At 53.9% G+C, this 20,540-nt stretch overlaps 1 protein-coding gene across 1 annotated transcript in view; it reads left to right on the top strand.

The window, feature by feature from the left end:
- Window positions 1-20,540, top strand: part of LOC142292152 (fibrinogen-like protein 1) — a 79,442-nt gene that overhangs the window by 7,564 nt on the left and 51,338 nt on the right. The window contains exon 2 of the mRNA XM_075337305.1: window positions 7,797-7,904. Within this exon, the coding sequence (XP_075193420.1) occupies window positions 7,836-7,904 (69 nt within the window). The 5' untranslated portion in view covers window positions 7,797-7,835. The remainder of the gene's footprint in view (window positions 1-7,796; window positions 7,905-20,540) is intronic.

Below are 20,540 nucleotides of genomic sequence, written 5' to 3'. Positions count from 1 at the left end.
TCCTTCTCTTCAATAACTGTCATAAACCTTTAGTCTGCCCCTTTCTTAATCTGTTGACCAACCTTAGCCTCCAAGACGCTGTTCAGAGATGTGACCGTTTTCCTTCACCCTAAAGGCCTAAACAACTTACCAGCGATCCCAACAATGATACAACCTGATGGGGATCGCTGGTAAGTTGCTAGGAGGTCGCTGGTGAGATGTCACACTAAGCGACGCTCCAGCGATCCCACCAGCAACCTGACCTGGCAGGGATCGCTGGAGCGTCGCTACATGTGGAAGCATGCTGCACTTGGTAACTAAGGTAAATATCGGGTAACCAACCCGATATTTACCTTGGTTACCAGCGCGCACCGCTTAGCGCTGGCTCCCTGCACACCTAGCCACAGTACACATCGGGTTAATTACCCAATGTGTACTCTGCTACGTGTGCAGGCAGCAGGGAGCCGGCTTCTGCAGACGCTGGTAACCACGGTAAACATCGGGTAACCAAGAAGCCCTTCCTTTGGTTACCCGATATTTACCTTCGCTACCAACGTCCGCCGCTCTCACACTGCCGGTGCCGGCTCCCTGTTCCATGCACTCCTAGCCACAGTACACATCGGGTTAATTACCCAATGTGTACTCCAGCTACATGTGCAGGGAGCAGGGAGCCGGCACTGACAGCTGAGAGCGGCGGACGCTGGTAACGAAGGTAAATATCGGGTAACCAAGGTAAGAGCTCCTTGGTTACCCGATATTTACATTGGTTACCAGCGTCTGTGTGACGCCCTGGGCAAGCCAGGGGTCACAGGTCACACCACCACCACACCCTACACCCCAGTTAGGAACATCTAAGCAACCCAAAATCCTTGTTGCCTTCCTCCAGGGGCTGATGTTCACACCAGGGGGTGGGCCAGGTGGTTGGCTCCGCCCACCGAGGAGTGCACAGCCCTGGAGGCGGGAGAACCAGGCGGTTCAAGCCAGGGGAGGAAAGTAGAAGGAAGTAGTAGTGGAGCTAAAGAGAGAAGCTGAAGTGACAGTTGTAAAGCCTGAAGTTGGTCCGGGTGTGTGCCCCGGACAGTGACAGCAAGGTCAGCAGACGGCGGTGATAGTCTGCAGGGGGACTGCTCGGAGGTTGCTGGAAGGACCGCGGACGGGTAGTGACCCGGCGGTCTGGAGCAGTATACGAAGAACAGTCAGCACCAGGGCAGGGGCCTTTCGGATCCCGGCAAGGCTGGGAGTCGCCATAATTTGCCAAATCCGTCAGTGAAGGGGACGTCTGTCTCCTAACAACCAAGTCCCGATTGAAGGCAACAGTCCGACCGTGAAGGGGAGACACCGCCACCGCCAGGGCACCAGTTTCCCAGGGCCAGCGCCTGCGGGCAAAGTAGGGCTCCTCCGGCCCATATCCAAGCCGGGGAGCGGGTTACCGGTGGGAACCCATCGCAACCATTATCATCATAGGTGCAGGACAGAGGGACCGTCACCGTCACCTACTGGGGAAAGCAAGTGCAGCCGTCCGTGGGAACCGTCTTTCCAGCCGTGTGTTTTACCGAGAACTGTGTCATCGTCTCAGGCTGAGTGAGTACCACAGTGCCGCAAGGCACAGCGCTGCCCCCGCGTCCCTGCACCCACCAAGCCCTGCATCACCCACCTCATCACTGGGCCCCGGGATCACCAACCCCTACCCACGGAGGGGCAATACAACAACTGGCTGCTCCATACTATCTTTCCCGAGATTCCCATACAGAGCAGCGGTGGTGTCAACAAATCACCACAACCGTGGGTGGCGTCACGGACAATAAACAATCCCCACACCCAAAAACCCCCTTTCACTCACGGGCGAGGAGCGCCGCTCGAGTCCCCGGGATCCGGCCCATCGCTCGAGCCACCGAGCAGCGGCAGGCCGCAGCAGCCGCAGTGCCAGCCGGACCCGAGCAGTGGGAGAGCGCGGCGTCCCCTCCTCTGCCCGCGACAACTTGGCGTCACGAACAGGATCTTACCGCTCTGCCGTTGGGTAGAGGTGCGCCTTGTGACCGCCGGAGGTATCCGGCTGAAAAATTTCAGAAGTCGCCATCTTTGGCGCGAAAAGTTCCCGCTCGAGCGTCTTCTCGAGTAGCAGAGGCGCGAAGGCCAAAACCCCGCCCCAATAGAGGAGTGGCCGGGAAAGAAGCTAAGGGGGACGCGATGGCGGCTGGCTGCATGTGAGAGCAGCTATAAAAGCAGGGACGCCAGGACTCTGCGGACATCCTTTTCCTGGGAGAAGCCGCCAGCAGCATGTGGATGCCGTCCCGCGACACCGTAGCCCCCGTGCCTGGAACCGCGGCGTGGGTGGAGATCCGGACCGCGCAGCTCTACCAACGGCTGCAGGTTAAGATGCAGCTCCTCATGGAGGAGTGGGAGACCGACATGGCGGACGTTATAGCGACCGTGCGGAGACGCGAGGAGGAAGCGGAGAAAGGGAGGGTGAGTGACCCACGCCCCGATGCCCTTGAAGGGCCGGTCATCGCGGCTGCGGGACCCGGTCCAAGCCCTCTCCCCCCGCTGCCTCCCTCGCCACCTGTCTTGGAAGCCGTGACCCCGCCACTAGGCCCGCTACCACCGCAACCGGTAGCAATACCCCGCATCCCCACCCAGGCGGGCCGACCTGCAGCCGGAGCCCGTAGTCGACCGGAGGTGTTGCCCTGGAAGGCTCCGAAAACCGCACCGGAGACGTCTTCCGAGGAAGTCCCCGAGCCGGAGCCGATGACCCGCTCCGAGCCGGAGGCCCAGCTGCGGAAAGCCCCTGTGCCCATCCCCCACACCTCGGCTGAGGTTGTGCCGGGTTGCCGATGCAAGGCAGCGTCTAAGGCCACGTCACCGCAGGACCTGTCGCCCAGAGTACCAGCAGTGGGCAATATCCAACAGGTCTTGCGGGGCCCGACCCGTGCGCCGGAGCTCGCAGCAGCGCCGTATTGGGACAGGGAGCCGGTACCGCTGGGCCTGGAGATCGGTGAGAGGGAGAGGAAGAGAGCGGAGCTGGTGGCCCATGCAATCAGAGAGAAGGAGAGTCTCCGTCAGGCAACGTTCCGTGTCCGGGGGCCGCTGTACGAAGGGCAGGTGAGGCGGTTTGATGTCCGCCGGGGCTATGGGTTTATATATTAACCGGGCCTGGAGGCCGAAGTGTTTATAGCCCGGCGGGATGTGAATGCCCACCTGCCTGAGGAGCATCCCGGTCGTAACCTGATACCGGGCGACATTGTACAGTATACCCGGCACTGCGGAGAGAGGGGGTGGTTCGCCCTAGATGCCAAACTGAGGGGCAGCCAGGAGAGCCGAGTGAGTTCTGCACCCCCTCCCTCGGATGAAGCTGAAAATCCGGAGTAGGGCAGCGGAGCACCGTTGTCCAGTCCCCGTTGGGACCACCTGTTTAAAAGTTTTGTTTGAAAAAGTTTGCAATGAAAGTGATCAACTGATGGAGTCACCTGATTCACCGTGATTTGGAAACCGGCCGTAGCCGGCACCGTTGTCCCCGTGGGGACCGTTTAAAAAGTTGCATGGAGAACTTTCCATGGACAAGCCCGTGAACTTGCAGGGCAACCACAAACGTTAGTGGCATGTAAATAAGTTGTTTTACCGTTACCGTTTCCGCAGTTGCCGCCTCCGGAGAGGCAGGTTGGAGGGAGGGCCCTCAGCAGAGCAGGCTGGGACCCAGCCACCACAGGAACCGGTGGCTACCCTCTGGAGGGGAAGGACAGATCCCGCTCGGGTGACTTGGTGCAGGACTTGGGTCAAGGGGTGCTGCCTGGGTTTTAGGGGCAGCATCAGGGCCAGGTTGCTTGGGTGGGAGAGAGCGGAGACCGTAACCGTAAACCGTTTGCAACGTTTAAGAACTGAACCTCCCGATGTGGGATGATGTAATAAGTTGTAATGTTTACCGTTTTACCTTTTCATGTATTTTTCAGAAAATAAAACCGGTGTTAGACGGGCAGCCCGCGGACGGTCTGCATTTTGCTAAGGGGGAATGTGACGCCCTGGGCAAGCCAGGGGTCACAGGTCACACCAACACCACACCCTACACCCCAGTTAGGAACATCTAAGCAACCCAAAATCCTTGTTGCCTTCCTCCAGGGGCTGATGTTCACACCAGGGGGTGGGCCAGGCGGTTGGCTCCGCCCACCGAGGAGTGCACAGCCCTGGAGGCGGGAGAACCAGGCGGTTCAAGCCAGGGGAGGAAAGTAGAAGGAAGTAGTAGTGGAGCTAAAGAGAGAAGCTGAAGTGACAGTTGTAAAGCCTGAAGTTGGTCCGGGTGTGTGCCCCGGACAGTGACAGCAAGGTCAGCAGACGGCGGTGATAGTCTGCAGGGGGACTGCTCGGAGGTTGCTGGAAGGACCGCAGACGGGTAGTGACCCGGCGGTCTGGAGCAGTATATGAAGAACAGTCAGCACCAGGGCAGGGGCCTTTCGGATCCCGGCAAGGCTGGGAGTCGCCATAATTTGCCAAATCCGTCAGTGAAGGGGACGTCTGTCTCCTAACAACCAAGTCCCGATTGAAGGCAACTGTCCGACAGTGAAGGGGAGACACCGCCACCGCCAGGGCACCAGTTTCCCAGGGCCAGCGCCTGCGGGCAAAGTAGGGCTCCTCCGGCCCATATCCAAGCCGGGGAGCGGGTTACCGGTGGGAAACCATCGCAACCATTATCATCATAGGTGCAGGACAGAGGGACCGTCACCGTCACCTACTGGGGAAAGCAAGTGCAGCCGTCCGTGGGAACCGTCTTTCCAGCCGTGTGTTTTACCGAGAACTCTGTCATCGTCTCAGGCTGAGTGAGTACCACAGTGCCGCAAGGCACAGCGCTGCCCCCGCGTCCCTGCACCCACCAAGCCCTGCATCACCCACCTCATCACTGGGCCCCGGGATCACCAACCCCTACCTACGGAGGGGCAATACAACAACTGGCTGCTCCATACCATCTTTCCCGGGATTCCCATACAGAGCAGCGGTGGCGTCACGGACAATAAACAATCCCCACACCCAAAAACCCCCTTTCACTCACGGGCGAGGAGCGCCGCTCGAGTCCCCGGGATCCGGCCCATCGCTCGAGCCACCGAGCAGCGGCAGGCCGCAGCAGCCGCAGTGCCAGCCGGACCCGAGCAGTGGGAGAGCGCGGCGTCCCCTCCTCCGCCCGCGACATCTGCAGAAGCCGGCTCCTGCTGCCTGCACATTTAGTTGTTGCTCTGTCGCTGTCACACACAGCGATGTGTGCTTCACAGCGGGAGAGCAACAACTAAAAAATGGTCCAGGACATTCAGCAACAACCAGCGACCTCACAGCAGGAGCCAGGTTGTTGCTGGATGTCACACACAGCAACATTGCTAGCAAGTTGTGCCTCAGCAGCGAGGTTGCTAGCGATGTTGCTTAGTGTGACGGTACCTTAAATCTCCTGTTTAGGTAAGGACCAAATGTTATCAGTAGGGTTTAGGGCAGGTGAAGAAAGGGCCGGGTCATTGTTCTTTCATCTTTAAAGCGTTTACTAGTAGCTGAGCAGTGGAGACTTACATAAAAATCATGGTTTTCTTGACAGATGCAGTCTTTTACCTGCATCACTGCTTGAAAAAAGTGTCATCTAAAAACTAGCAGTAGGTCTGGGAGTTGATTGAGTCCATCTTCAACCTGAAATGGTCCAACTAGCTCATCTGTATAATTAATACCAGCCCGTAGTAGTACCCCACCTCCACCTCGCTGGCGTCTGTGTCGTAGTGGAGCTCTGTGCCCATTTCTGATCCAGCCCCGTGCCCATCCATCTGGTCCGACCAGTCACCCTCATCTCATCAGTCCATAATTGTGCACATAGTGTATATAAAACTTCATCTATCTGTTAAAAAAGTACTGGATTGCTATATGATAACCAAAGGAGTTACCAAATCAACCTCTGCTGGCATTTCCCCATTTTAGTCCCTTCCTTGGTGTTGCTTAGTTAATGTGAATGCTGCAGTCAATCATTCGCCTCAGTGTTGTTGACATGTCACCTCTACAGTTAAGGAGTAGCATGGGACTGGAATTCCTTCTTTAGTTATCTTATAGCATTGTATAATGCTTTCTTAATTTTTGGTGTATGCGTAAACATCCAGTCAACCCATCCTGTAGAAATTGGAGAGTTTGAATGACTTATCTAATGTCTTAAAGTTAATCGGTCAGTAGCTTTTTGCTACCTCATCTGACAGCAACATAATGTAGGCAAAGAGATCCCGAATCCAATGGTGCATCACATAGATTTCTGGGTGCAGCCTTTCTCGCATAATCAAAGAACTATTTTTTTCAGCATATAGCTGAGCCCAGGGAGCTGTCCCACTAACACCAAGCTCTCTATAGTGATTGTACATTTACTGTGAGGTGTCACTCACAGCAAATAGCATGTTGGACTTCTCTGCACATGAACTCCTAGTCCTGCAATGTTAATCATAGGGTAATGAAGCCATTAATTTAAGTAAACAATAGAACACACACAGATAAGAGATGCATAGTCGTTTTTTGTTTTTAACCCCTACATCATGATGTTCTCAGCTTACATAGCAAAAACCTGCTGACGGATTCTCTTAATTTTCCCACTGCATTATATATGTTCCGATTAGCTATAAAAGAACTCATTGAATTCTGCTTCTTAAATGGAACATGTTATGCTGAAAATGGTATCTGATCTGCAGGCAGAATGTTATAGAGCAGGAGGAGCTGATTAGATTATATATTTTTGTTTGCAAAGTTTCAGTAATACTTGTATTCATTTATTGAAATCCTTGGTTTGTTTGTATGCATGAGTCCAGTGGAAGGTCCTATTTAATGATTGACAGTCTTCTCTGTATGATAGTAACTGTCTCTCTGTTTCTCTCCCATTCTCTGTCTGTCTCCCCCTCTGTATATATCTCTCTGTCTCTCTCTATATATCTCTTTGTCTGTCTGTCTCTTTCCCTGTCTGTCTCTGACTGTCTCTGTCTATTTCCCTGTCTGTCTATCTATCTCTTTCCCTGTCTGTCTATCTCTGTCACTTTCCCTGTGTCTCTTTCCCTGTCTGTCTCTTTACCTCTCTTTCCCTGTCTGTCTCTTTCACTGTCTCTTTCCCTCTCTTTCCATGTCTGTCTCTTTCCCTGTGTCTGTCTTTATGTCTGTCTCTTTACCTGTCTGTGTCTGTCTCTTAATCTGTCTCTCTCTTTCCCTCTCTGTCCCTGTCAGTCTGTATCTTTGTCTGTGTCTGTCTCTTTGTGTCTGTCTCTTACCCTGCCTATGTTTCTTAGCCTGTCTGTGTCTGCCTCTTTCCCTGTCTGTGTCTGTCTCTTTCCCTGGCTGCATTGTGACACGCCAACATTCCATATAAGGGCGTGGCTGCGCATTCTTCTGAAGTTCTGGCTGCACTGTGGCTCCCAGCTCCATTCGTTTTAATGGAGGCAGGTTTTTTGGTGAATAACTGTAAAGCGCGGGGTTAAAATTTCCCCTCAAAACAGCCTATGATGCTCTCGGGGTCCAGAAGTGTGAGTGTGCAAAATTTTGTGGCTGTAGCTGCGACGGTGCAGATGCCAATCCCGGACACACACACACACACACACACACACACAGCTTTATATATTAGATTAATCAACCCAGTGGTTTAATATGAAGCTTCTGGGCTCCGATACAAAATCTCCATCAGAGACCCCAACTATCACGGGTCCTAATTGGTCTTCTAAAATGAGTCAAAAGTGCCTTTTGTTTCCTTCTAGGCTCTAGGGAGTAATTGTAACCCCTGCACCCACTATTATTAAGCCTCTACATCAACCTAATACATTACTCTAAAATGTCCTTCACAGTGACAACCCGAAACCTTCAGGAGTTTCTTAAAGGAATAGATGTCAACAATGTGGCTGATTCTTGCCCTTCTTCTCCCACAGCATGGTCTGTCTGCACCAAGGCTCCAGGTAAGCTGAGTTTTTAATTTGCATTCACTGAATATCTGCACTCTTCACCGATGGACTATAGATTTTATTGTTTGTTCCTGCTTTTGATTGTCTATATTTTTCATCCTTTAGTAAAAGTTCGCACAAACACTGGAATTAAAAAGCCCAGACTTTTCTTCCCTGATGACATCTGTGAATACGGTGTTATAGTATTGCACACTAATAAGAAGATGTGCCTCGGTAAACATCACCGTCATCACGGGGCCTCTTCCATTTTATTGGCTCCTTCACCTATCACCATATTTGCCAAGAAGAGAGGAAGTTGTCGCGGGCGGAGGAGGGGACGCCGCGCTCTCCCACTGCTCGGGTCCGGCTGCCGCTGCGACTGTGGCCTGCTGCTGCTCGGTGGCTCGAGCGATGGGCCGGATCCCGGGGACTTGAGCGGCGCTCCTCGCCCGTGAGTGAAAGGGGATTGGTTTTTGGGATAGTTTATTGTCCGTGACGCCACCCACGGTTGTGGTGATTGTATGGACACCACCGCTGCTCTGTATGGGGATCCCGGGAGCGGTGACAGGGAGCATCAAAGTTGTTAGTTCTCCCCTCCGTGGGTAGGGGGGTAGTTGTCCCGGGGCCCAGTGATGATTTGGGGGATGCTGGATGGCAGGGCCGGTGCAGGGCTTGGCGGGGTGCAGGGACGCGGGGGCAGCGCTGTGCCTCACGGCACTGTGGTACTCACTCAGCCTGAGACGGGGACACAGTTCTCGGTAAAACACACGGCTGGAAAGACGGTTCCCACCGACGGCTGCAGTTGCTTTTCCCCAGTAGTTGACGGTGACGGTCCCTTTTCCTGCACCTAAGATGATGATGGTAGCGATGGGTTCCCACCGGTAACCCGCTCCCCGACTTGGTTATGGGCCGGAGGAGCCCTACTTTGCCCGCAGGCGCTGGCCCTGAGAAACTGGTGCCCTGGCGGTGGCGGTGTCTCTCTCTAACGGTCGGACTGTTGCCTTCAATCGGGACTTGGTTGTTGGGAGACCCAGAGGTCCCCTTCACTAACGGATTTGGCAAATTCACGGCGACTCCTAGCCTTGCCGGGATCCGAAAGGCCCCTGCCAATGGTGCTGACTGCTCTTCGTATATCACTCCGGTACCGCCGGGCCACCACCCATCCATGGTCCTTCCGGCAACCTCCAAGCAGCCTCTCCTGCAGACAGTCACCGCCGTCTGCTGACCTTGCTGTCTCAGTCCGGGGCACACACCCGGACTAACTTCAGGCTTTCTTAACTGTTACTGTCTCTTCCACTTTACTCCTCTGACTTGCTCCTCTACCACTTCACTCTCACTTCAGACTCTGACTAGACTGATCTGCCTGGTTTTCCCGACTCCAGGGCTGTGAACTCCTCGGTGGGCGGAGCCAACCGCCTGGCCCACCCCCTGGTGTGGACATCAGCCCCTGGAGGAAGGCAACAAGGATTTTTGATTAGCTTTGGTGTACCTATCTGGGGTGTAGGGTGTGGTGGTGTTGTGACCTGTGACCCCTGGCCTGCCCAGGGCGTCACATTCCCCCTTAGCAAAATGCAGACCGTCCAATACCGGTTATATTTTCTGAAAAAGGTAAACATTTGAACAGTTAGAAAAACATCATCCCACAGCGGGAGGTTCATTTCTTAAACGTTACTAACATTTTAAACGGTTGCGGCTGCCGCTCTCTCCCACCCGAGTAACCTGGCCCTGATGCTGCCCCTAAAACCCAGGCAGCACCCCTTGACCCCAGTCCTGAACCAGTTACCCGAGCGGGATCTGTCCTTCCCCTCCAGAGGGTAGCCACCGGTTCCTGTGGTGGCTGGGCCCCAGCCTGCTCCACTGCGGGCCCTCCCTCCAACCTGCCTCTCCGGAGGCGGGTAACGGTTAACTGCAACAAACATATTTTATTTACAAGCCACTTAACGTTTGTGGTTGCCCTGCAAGTTCACGGGCTTGTCCCTATGCAACCTTTTGAAGGGTCCCCACGAGGACAACGGTGCCGGCAACGGCCGGTTTCAATCACGGTTAATCAGGCTACTGTTCGGTAATCATTTATTTTCATTCTTTGGCAAAACTTTCAGAACTTTTAAACACACATACTTTCTTCCCCCCCCCCCTTTTTAAAGAACGGTTTCCCTGTACCTAAGTGGGGGCTGTAGCGGGGTGGGGGTCCCCCAGGACTACAAAGACGCCGTGACTCAAATAGTCCGATCCAAACAGCTTTATTGTCCTCGCTGTAGATGTAAATTCACCCGGAACACAGCCGGGTTATGCACCGTCCATACGGGTCCCCGTCACACAGGCACCCCTTGCCGTAGGAGACGGTCTTACGATGCCCCGTTTGGCTGTTCCAGGAGGGTCCACAAACTTATAATCGTTCCACGCAGGCCTGGAGCTTTTCCAGGCTTCCGGCTCTGCAGCTTACAGAGCAGACTCTATTACAAGTTCATAGTGGACGTTTAACCACTTTCCTCACTTTCAGGCACCTGGTAGCAGACACCTCTAGCTGAGGTTCCTTCTCGGCCCCAGGGCCCTCTGCAGACCACTGGGTCTGTGTCTCCTCCAGGAGAGGTTCGGCCCTACAGCCCTGGTCTGGCTGCACTCACCTCAGTCTTGTCTCAGACTTAATATCGGAGTCCTGTGCTCGGCCTCCACACAGGTTGCTCCATGCAGAGCTCTCGGCTCTGCTCTCACTCTCTCCCAGCACACACGCTGGAAGTCTAGAGCTAGTCTCTAACTAGACTGCCCTAGACACACTCCTCCCAGGTTCTGAGACTGGATTGCTTTAACCCCTCGAGCCACACCCACAGGTGGAGGTCTGTGAATCTCAGCCCTGCAGAGCACCTTGGGATTATTAAAGGGAACCTGACCCTTATGTGTAGCAAGAAGCCTTTGTGGACTACAAGTCCCATAGCAACCTTTTTCGTCTAGATATCGCAGATACCTTCTCCGCTGTGACATATAGTGACCATTTACCACGTTGGTGGTCGCTACGTCACAGGGCCTACCTAGGTTGGGACGGGTGGACCTCCGGGGTCCGGTGTCAGTGGGGCTAGGCAGTGGGGCGGAGGGAACAATCAGTTCCTCCTCCCTGCTATCGTGTGGGGCAGGCGGAGGCATAGGGGAGCTGGGCGCAGGTTCATCCCTGGGCACTGGCACGGGTTCTGGCTCACGGTTGACCGCCTCCATCACTTCTTCATCCACAGGTTGTGGGAACAGTATCACTGGAAGAATCACCGCGCCGTTCTGTGTAGGCCAATCTGCTGGGAAGTCACCCATCACAGTGTGGATCACCTCTTTTGCCTTCTCTGCTGGTGGAGGAACTGGTACTTCAGGCGTCGCCCTCAATGCTGGTGGGCACCTCTTCAGATGGTCCCGAGAAACCGTGGCCAAAGTGCCCCCTTGGTCACGACTGATCTGGTAGGCCTTCCCATCTTCCCATCCTGTGGGCTGTATGACGTATGGGGTTTGCTCCCATTGATCATCCAGCTTGTGGGTCTTCCTCTTCCGCTTTAACACCACATCTCCAGGCTGGAAAGGGGCTGCAGACGCCTTCTGATTGAAGCGCCGCTCCTGTTGTTCTCGACTCCGACTTAAATTCTTCTCCACATACTCCTAAATCTGTCGGTACTGCACCCTCCGCCGGGTGTCCCATTCAGCCGTCGAGGGGAGTGTCTTTGGGGCTTCCAGTTCCATTTCCAGGTCCACCGGCAGTCGGCCGGGCCGAGCCCTCATCAAATATGCTGGGGTGCACTTCGTTGAGCTAGACGGGATATTGTTGTACATATCGACCAAGTCGGGCAGCTTCTCCGGCCACAGGTTCCGCTCTTCCAGCGGCAACGTCTTGAGGAGGCCAAGGACCAAATGGTTCATCTTCTCACACATACCGTTGGTCTGGGCATGGTAAGGCGTGGTCCGGATCTTCTTGCAGCCGTACAGCTGACAGAACTCATGGAACACTTCTGCTTCAAAGGCTGGGCCTTGGTCAGTAAGCACCTTCTCAGGGTATCCATGGGGTCGACAGAAGTAAGCTTGGAACGCTCTAGCGGCGGTACGGCCGGTTAGGTCTTTGACCTTGACCGGGACAACCACCATGAAACGGGAGTAATGATCTACTATGGTCAGAGCGTAAGTGTACCCACTTCGGCTGGGGGTGAGCTTTACATGGTCTAAGGCGACCAGCTCCAGCGGTTGATGTGTAATGATCGGGCGTAGGGGCGCCTTCTGGCTAGCTTCGTCCTTGCTCCTCAGCGTACAAGGACCGCACTCTCGACACCAGGCCTCCACAGACTCCCGCATCCCACTCCAATAGAACCGCTCCCTCAACAGCATCTCCAGCTTCTTCCATCCGAAGTGTCCGGCACCATCATGGTACGCCTGCAGAACAGTGGGTACATCAGCTTGGGGAATAACCAACTGGCGGATTTTCTCATGAGTCTTCGGGTTGATCAGCTCACGGTACAACTTCCCTTGATGTAGGTACAGCCGGGTCCGTTCCTTCCACAAGCGTTGGGCTTCAGCTGGGGCGACAGGGTCCATCCCAGCAGCACCTTGCTCCACCAGGGTCTAGACTAGGCGGACAGCGGGCACCTGATTTTGAGCTTCCTGCCACGCCTGACTGGGCAGCGGATCCAGGTTCACCCGTTGTTGGTGGACATGTATCTTCTCAGTTGGTGGCTGGTGAAATGCAGGCAACTCAATCTCTTCAAGGTCATCATCCTCGCACCCTCCTTCTGACAAGTGGGGCATCCGAGAGAGTGCATCAGCATTAATGTTGACACGACCGGCCCTGTATTTGATTGTGAAGTCATAGTTGGATAGTCTGGCCACCCACCGCTGCTCCAACGCGCCCAACTTGGCCGTGTCCAGATGAGTCAATGGATTGTTATCCGTGAAAGCGGTGAATTTTGTTGCGGCCAAGTAGTGGCGGAACCTCTCGGTGATAGCCCATACCAGTGCCAGGAGCTCGAGCTTGAAGGAGCTGTAGTTCTCAGGGTTCCTTTCAGTCGGCCGGAGTTTTCGGCTAGCATAGGCAATCACTTTCTCCTTTCCGTCCTGGACCTGGGACAGGACCGCCCCCAAACCCACATTGCTGGCGTCTGTGTAGAGGATGAATGGGCAGCCATAGTCAGGGTACGCTAGGACGTCTTCTCCAGTCAAGGCCGCTTTCAGCAGGCGGAAGGATTCCTCATGCCTGTCCTCCCACACCAGTGGAGCTCCGATGGGTCTACCACCTTTGGTCTGTCCCACGAGGAGGTCTTGCATGGGGGCAGCCATCTTCGTGTACCCCTTGATGAAGCGTCGGTAGTATCCCACCAGACCCAAAAACTGCCTTACTTCTCTCACGGTGGTTGGTCTTGGCCAGTCCTGGATGGCAGTGATCTTCTCAGGGTCGGGGGCGACACCTTCCGCACTCACCACGTGCCCCAGGTACTGCACTCTGGGTTTCAGCAGGTGACACTTAGAGGGCTTCAACTTCATCCCGTATTTGGCAAGGGACGCGAACACCTCGGCTAGGTGCTCCAGATGGGCTTCATACGTCTGAGAGTACACGATCACATCATCCAGGTATAACAGGACGGTCTCGAAGTTTAGATGTCCCAGACAGCACTCCATCAGCCTTTGGAAGGTTCCAGGGGCATTGCACAGCCCAAACGGCATACTATTGAATTTCACAGAGCCCCATCAGGGTGGTGAAGGTGGTTTTCTCCCGGTCCTCCGGGGCCACTGCCACTTGCCAGTACCCACTGGTGAGGTCAAGGGTAGAGAAGTAATTTGCGGTTCTCAGGGCGGCCAAAGACTCTTCAATACGGGGCAGTGGGTAGGCATCTTTATGCGTGATCTGATTAATCTTCCGGTAGTCCACACACATCCGCATGGTGCCATCCTTCTTCTTGACCAGTACCAACGGAGCGACCCAGGGACTACAGCTGTCCCGAATAACCCCTGCCTCTTTCATGTTCCTCAACATATCTTTGGCACACTGGTAATGCGCAGGGGGGATAGGCCTGTACCTCTCTTTGATAGGGGGGTGCTCACCGGTGGGGATGTGGTGTTGGACCCCTTTGATCTGCCCAAAGTCTAGTGGATGTTTGCTGAAAACTTGCTCATACTCCCGCACCACCCTGTACACCCCTGCTTTGTGATGGGTAGGGGTATCGTCAGTGCCCACGTGTAGCTGTTGGTGCCACTCATTCACCTCCCCTTGGGGCGGGGGAGTACTGGTAGTAGGTGGGGAAGCTGGGGGAGTTGCCTCGTGGATGGTGTGGGGATCCAGGGTAAGCAGTTTGGCAAGGGTGGCATACCGTGGAAGCCTGACTTCTTCCTCCCCGCAGTTCAGTACCCTCACGGGCACTCTACCCTTCTTTACGTCTACCACCCCTCGGGCGGCCATTACAGTGGGCCAGTGCTCGGAGGGCATGGGCTCCATCATGGCAGGGTAGTCACGCCCCTGAGGCCCTACTGCTGCCCTACACCAAATCATCATCTCACTCCTAGGGGGCACAATCAACGGAGCAACATCCATCACTCTCACTCCACCAATCTCTCCTCCTGTTGAGTTTACATGCTGGCGGTACATCAAGGCTCGGATCTCACGCTGCACAGCTCTCTGTCGGCTCCCCGCCGCCGTGGCGGCCAGCTGCTGCAGTAGGGCCAACACATCACCCATACAGTGCTCCATCACATTAGTTCCTAGCACTATCTTCGGGTTATGATCACTGGGCTCATTCATGATCACAATCATACCCTGGTGTTGCAGTTCAGCTCGTCCCACTGTCATAGCCACTTGTTTATACCCCACTTGGGTCAATGGGAGTCCATTAGCAGCAATCAGTGTTATACTAGTATCTGGGGGTGCCAGCTCGTCTGTCCCCCAATACCGCTGATACAATGTGTATGGTATGGTGGTTACCTGTGATCCAGTGTCCAAGAGAGCCATCACCGGTATGCCGTCCACAGCCACGGGGATGATGGGCCGGGCCCCGATATACCGGTCCCGCCAGTCTGGGGGGCCACGGGGTTCTACTCCTGAGGATTGGCCCGTGGCCCCAGGGGTTGCTCGTTTAACGGGCACTGTCGGAGGTAATGACCAGGCTTACTGCACTTGTAGCAGGTTGGAGGTCTGCTCCGCGAGTTGTTAGCACTTCTCCGCTGCATCCAGGGAACATCCTCAGGGCTGTCGGCAAGCTGTATCTTTGCTGGAGGCTGGGATCTAGTCAAAGGTTGGAGTGCAGCGAGGATCTTGGCGAGGTCTCCGTCCATGCGGCGGACCTGGGCTGCCAGTTCTTCCATCGTGCTGCTTGGGGCTGTAGGCATTGGAGAGGTTGGTAGGGCAGGGGCCACCACGATGGGGGCCGTTTCAATGGGCCACGGGGCTGGCTCCAAGATTTCTGAAGCTGGGGGTTGCAGAGCTTTAATGGCCCGTTCCTTTAACACAGCAAAGTCCACATCAGGGTGTTCCAGGGCCCACAGCCGGAGTTGTTTGCGATCCTCAGGGGACCTCATCCCCTGCACAAATTGCTCTATTAACATCTTGTTGCTGTCCGCCTCATTGATAGTGTCCACCCGCTTTAGTGTGCGGAGGGTGGTTTGCAGACGTAAAGCATAGTCCCGAATGCTATTGTGAAGCCCTACAGGTGCGGTGCAGCAGTGTATTACCCTTAGGGACTCCACGGGATGAGACGGTCTGGTCACAGGTAGGGAACCTTCGTTTTGGGATTTGTCGTGACGCCACTCTCAGAATTGCGGTCAGTGAGGACCACCACTGCAGGTTAAGGGATGCCTGGGGCTGATGGTGGGTGCAGTCAGTTGTAATAGCCTCCTGAGAGTGAGGCAAGCCCCAGGCCCCTGTGTAAGTGTGTGGGACCACAGGTCGCAGAATGACTCAAACACAGTCCAAGAAGTCTTTTAACGTGTTTACTCACTGTTTAGAGGTCACGGTGAGATGCCCAGGCGACACTGTGATAACCAGGTGGAACCAGGAATTCCAGGAGGCCGTTCTGAGGGTAGCTGTCCGCTCGCCCTCCTTGCACTCTTTTTGTTTGGGAGGATCCCTTGCTTGAAGCGTGGTAGGACTCCTCCAGGGAAGCTGTTACTACCCTGCTCCCCTCTCTCTGGCCCGTCTGCCGGCAGCGTGGCCTTGGTGGGATAGCTTCTGGCCCTGTCCCCTTATGGGCCTGGTGATTGCTGCTTGGCTCGAGCTCTGTGTAGTAGTGGTGAGGGCATAAAGTACCCCCCACCTGTAGGTTAAGCAGCTCTGGATGATTTGCTGCCTGTACTGGGGATCTGTTTCCCCTTGCGTGCTCGGATACCAGGATCTCCGTACTCAGCCACCCCTCTCTCTGGATGTCTTTCAGGCCGACCCACGGTACCCTTTCTCCCCCGCTTTCAGCTACTGCACTCCTCAGGACCTGGCTGACACCAGAGACCCTCTGCTCCCTTCCACACACTTCAACCTCCAGCTCCCGACTCCCTAGCAACCAGCCTCAGAACACACCCCTTGCTGGGAATTGAAAGTTAACCCCTACTGGTTACCCAAGGGTCCCTTCTAGTGGTGTGGGAGACCTGGTCACTATGTGTTTGTGTGTGCACCTCATCCTGGCCTTTGGAGATTACCTGGAAGCATTGTCCCCGCATGGGTGCAATACTCTGTGGTGCCTGACCAAGTCAGGGGCGCCACATTCCCCCTTAGTTATCATCAGCACGTCCTCGGGCTGCAAAGACAAGAGAAAAAAGGTAAATACAAACTTTTCCCACACAGGGGCAATTATTTACTTTTAAACATACCAGGTACCATTCCACCACCAACCACCCACATGTCCGAACCCCACCCCAAAAACCTCCAGGAGGTAGGTCGCCGGTCCTTTTGGTGACCAGGGCTGGGCCATCACATTCCCCAGACCTTTCCTCCAATCTTCCTCTCCTGAGGAGAGTGGTGTAAGGTAGGCCCCATAAACAGGCGTACCCACTTCCGAGTGTTGGAGGGCAGGCCCCATAAACAGGCGTGCCCCCTTGTTGGTGCAGAGCCATGCCCCTCAACAGGCAGACTCTGTGGTTGGTACCAAGGAGGTAATTTTTTTACAATGCAAGAGTTTGTGGTTAAAGCCAGTTCATAACCGGTGGTCCATTTTTTTTTTTTTTTTTTTAAAATGCACATGAACTAGTGCAAAGAAAACATTTTAAAGAGGTCTCACAATAGTCCTTGTGGGCACATTTCACTTAAACGTTACTTAACTGTAAACAGGTTAAACATTACATTTCATACCGTCACTTTGAACTAAACTGTACTTTCTCTATAGCGTAATGGGAGCTGACCAAAGTTGCTGCGGGTTGATCTACGCAGTACTATGCTGTCATCTGTCTGAGGTTGTATCCTCCCACCCGATGTATGTGTCTCAATGTGAATAATGGGTGTACTAGGTATTGATACCAGTGCATGGTCTTCTACTTCAGCTACATTTGGCTCTTCCAGGCTCTGAACAGGTTCTTCTGGGTCTCTTACTTCTCTAGATTGAGGGAATGTAATAACTGGAATAACTACTGCTCCATTGTATTGAGGCCAACTCGCTGGAAAATCTCCAAGTACAGTATGGATCATCTTTTCTTTTGGTTCTTGAACTGGCAAAGGGTTGGGAATTTCTTCAGGGATTCTTAGTTGTTCAGGACATTTCTTTAGGCGATCTCTAGAAACGACAGCTGTTGTTTTTCCTCCATCTTTGCTGATAAGGCATGTCTTTTCACTGCTAAGCGTCGATGGTAACACAGTATAGGGTTCTTCTTCCCAGTGATTGTCAAGTTGATGATGTCTTCTCTTTCTCTTGAGAACTATATCTCCTGGCATCAACGTAACAGCAGGTGCTTTTCGATTGTAGGCCTTTTCTTGTTTCTCACGCTGCTGAGTCAGGCTTCGCTCCACACACTCTTGTACTTTCTTGTATTGGGCTTGGCGGTTGGAATCCCAATCAGCACCTTGTAGATGGTCTTCAGGGGTCTCAACTCCCATTTCCAGATCTACTGGCAATCTCCCTGGTCTGGCCCTCATCAGGTATGCCGGTGTGCAGTTCGTGGAACTCACAGGGATGTTGTTATACATGTCCACTAGATCGGGCAGTTTTTCCGGCCACCGACTTCGTTCTTCTAGTGGGAGAGTCTTCAGAAGGTCGAGAATGATGTGGTTCATCTTCTCACACATGCCATTGGTCTGAGGATGGTAAGGCGTGGTACGGATCTTCTTGCAGCCGTAAAGGTTACAAAACTCCTTAAACACTTCAGCTTCAAAGGCTGGTCCTTGGTCAGTGAGCACTTGATCTGGATAGCCATGTGGTCGACAGAAATGTGTCTGGAAAGCTTTGGCTGCAGTCTGACCGGTCAAGTCCTTGACTGGTACTACCACCAGGAATCTGGAGTAGTGGTCAACCATAGTGAGAGCGTAGTTGTAGCCTTGTCTGCTGGGTGCCAACTTTACATGGTCCAGGGCCACGATCTCCAGGGGGCGTTTAGTTTGGATTGGCTGGAGTGGTGCTCTCTGGCTGTGTTGGTCTTTTCTTCTAAGATTGCAGGGCCCGCAGTTTCGACACCACTTCTCTAGGGCAGATCTCATGCCCACCCAGTAGAATCTTACTTTAAGTAGGGCCTCCAGTTTCTTCCAACCAAAGTGGCCTGCACCATTGTGATAGGCTTCTAGCACCATCCTCGTATCCTTCTGTGGTACAATCACTTGCCACACCTTCTCATGCGTCCTCGGGTCAATGATGCTCCTGTAAAGTTTGTCTTGATAGATGAATAATCGACCCCTCTCCTTCCATAGGTACTGTGCCTCAGGTGGGGCTCCTTTGTCAAGGCTGGCGCCAGGCTGGTTGATCAGTTTCTTTACCAAGCCGACCGCTGGATCATTTTCCTGGGTCTCCTTCCAGTTGTAGTGAGGTAGTGGGTTCAGGGTCACCTCTTGGCGGTTGGCACGCAACTGCCGACACTGTCTTGCTCCATGGCGATGGAACGCTGGCAGCTCAATCTCTTCAAGATCATCTACATCTTCACCCTCGTCTGCTAGGTGAGGCATCCTGGACAGAGCATCTGCGTTGCCGTTCTTGCGGCCAGCTCGATACTTGACAGTAAAGTCATAATTCGCCAGTCGGGCTACCCAACGCTGCTCCATGGCACCCAATTTAGCAGTATCCAAGTGGGTCAGGGGGTTGTTGTCCGTGAAGACAGTGAATTTGGTGGCTGCCAGGTAGTGCTTGAACCGCTCTGTGATAGCCCATACCATGGCCAGGAACTCTAGCTTAAATGAGCTATAATTTTCTGGGTTTCTTTCAGTAGGCCTGAGCTTCCTGCTGGCGTAAGCAATCACACGCTCTTTGCCTTCCTGCACCTGTGAAAGCACTGCTCCCAGTCCCACATTACTGGCATCTGTATACAGTACGAATGGTAGACTGTAGTCAGGGTAGGCTAGGATCTCTTCACCCGTCAAGGCCCCTTTCATTTGTTTGAAGGAGTGTTCTTCTGCTTCTCCCCAGTGAAATGGCGGGCCGGAGATCTTTCCTTTCTTCTTTGGGTGGCCTACCAGGAGCTCTTGCAAAGGCGCTGCCATTTTCGTGTAGCCCTTGATGAACCTTCTGTAGTAGCCTACCAAGCCAAGGAACTGACGTAACTCCCGGACGGTAGTAGGTGTGGGCCATTCCTGGATGACTGTGACCTTTTCCGGGTCCGGTGCTACTCCTTCTGCACTGACCACGTGACCTAGGTACTGGACCTTTGGCTTCAGTAAATGGCACTTGGATGGTTTCAGCTTCATTCCATATCGGGATAGCGCTTCAAAGACTTCAGCCAGGTGTTTCAGGTGGTCCTCGTAGGTCTTGGAGTACACGATGACATCATCCAGGTATAGCAGGACGGTTTCAAAGTTGAGGTGCCCTAGGCAGCATTCCATAAGCCTCTGGAAGGTCCCGGGGGCATTGCAGAGTCCAAATGGCATGCTGTTGAACTCACAGAGGCCCATTGGGGTGGTGAAGGCCGTCTTCTCCCGATCTTCCTCTGCTACAGATACTTGCCAGTAGCCACTAGTAAGATCTAGGGTAGAAAAGTAGTTAGAGGTCTTCAAGGCAGCGAGGGATTCCTCTATCCTTGGCAAAGGGTAGGCATCCTTGTGTGTTATCTGATTTATCCGTCTGTAATCCACACACATCCTCATCGTGCCATCCTTCTTCCTCACCAGGACCAGGGGGGCTGCCCAGGGGCTGCAACTGTCCCTTATGACTCCTGCCTCCTTCATGTCCTTCAGCATGTCCTTCGTGCGCTGGTAGTGGGCTGGTGGAATAGGCCTATGTCTTTCCTTAATGGGAGGATGACTGCCTGTGGGTATGTGATGTTGCACCCCTTTGATCCTACCAAAGTCTAGTGGGTTCTTACTAAAGACCTGCTCGTATTCCTGCACGACCCTGTAAACCCCATGTTTCTGGTAGGCGGGTGTAGAGTCAGTCCCCACGTGGAGTTTCTGGCACCAGTCCTCTAACTGCTTTTGGGAGGTCTCGTCCTCTTTTGAGTCAGCTTGGGTCAGGGGACCTACAGGTGTTATAGCGTCATTTGAGCATGTAAACAGTTTGGCTATGGTAGCGTACCTTGGTAGTCTGGCTT

The sequence above is a fragment of the Anomaloglossus baeobatrachus genome, chromosome 2, assembly GCF_048569485.1.
Source record: "Anomaloglossus baeobatrachus isolate aAnoBae1 chromosome 2, aAnoBae1.hap1, whole genome shotgun sequence".
Classification (NCBI taxonomy): Eukaryota; Metazoa; Chordata; class Amphibia; order Anura; family Aromobatidae; genus Anomaloglossus; species Anomaloglossus baeobatrachus.
Note: the sequence above shows the minus strand (reverse complement) of the source record. Positions and strands in the feature narration are given on the sequence as shown.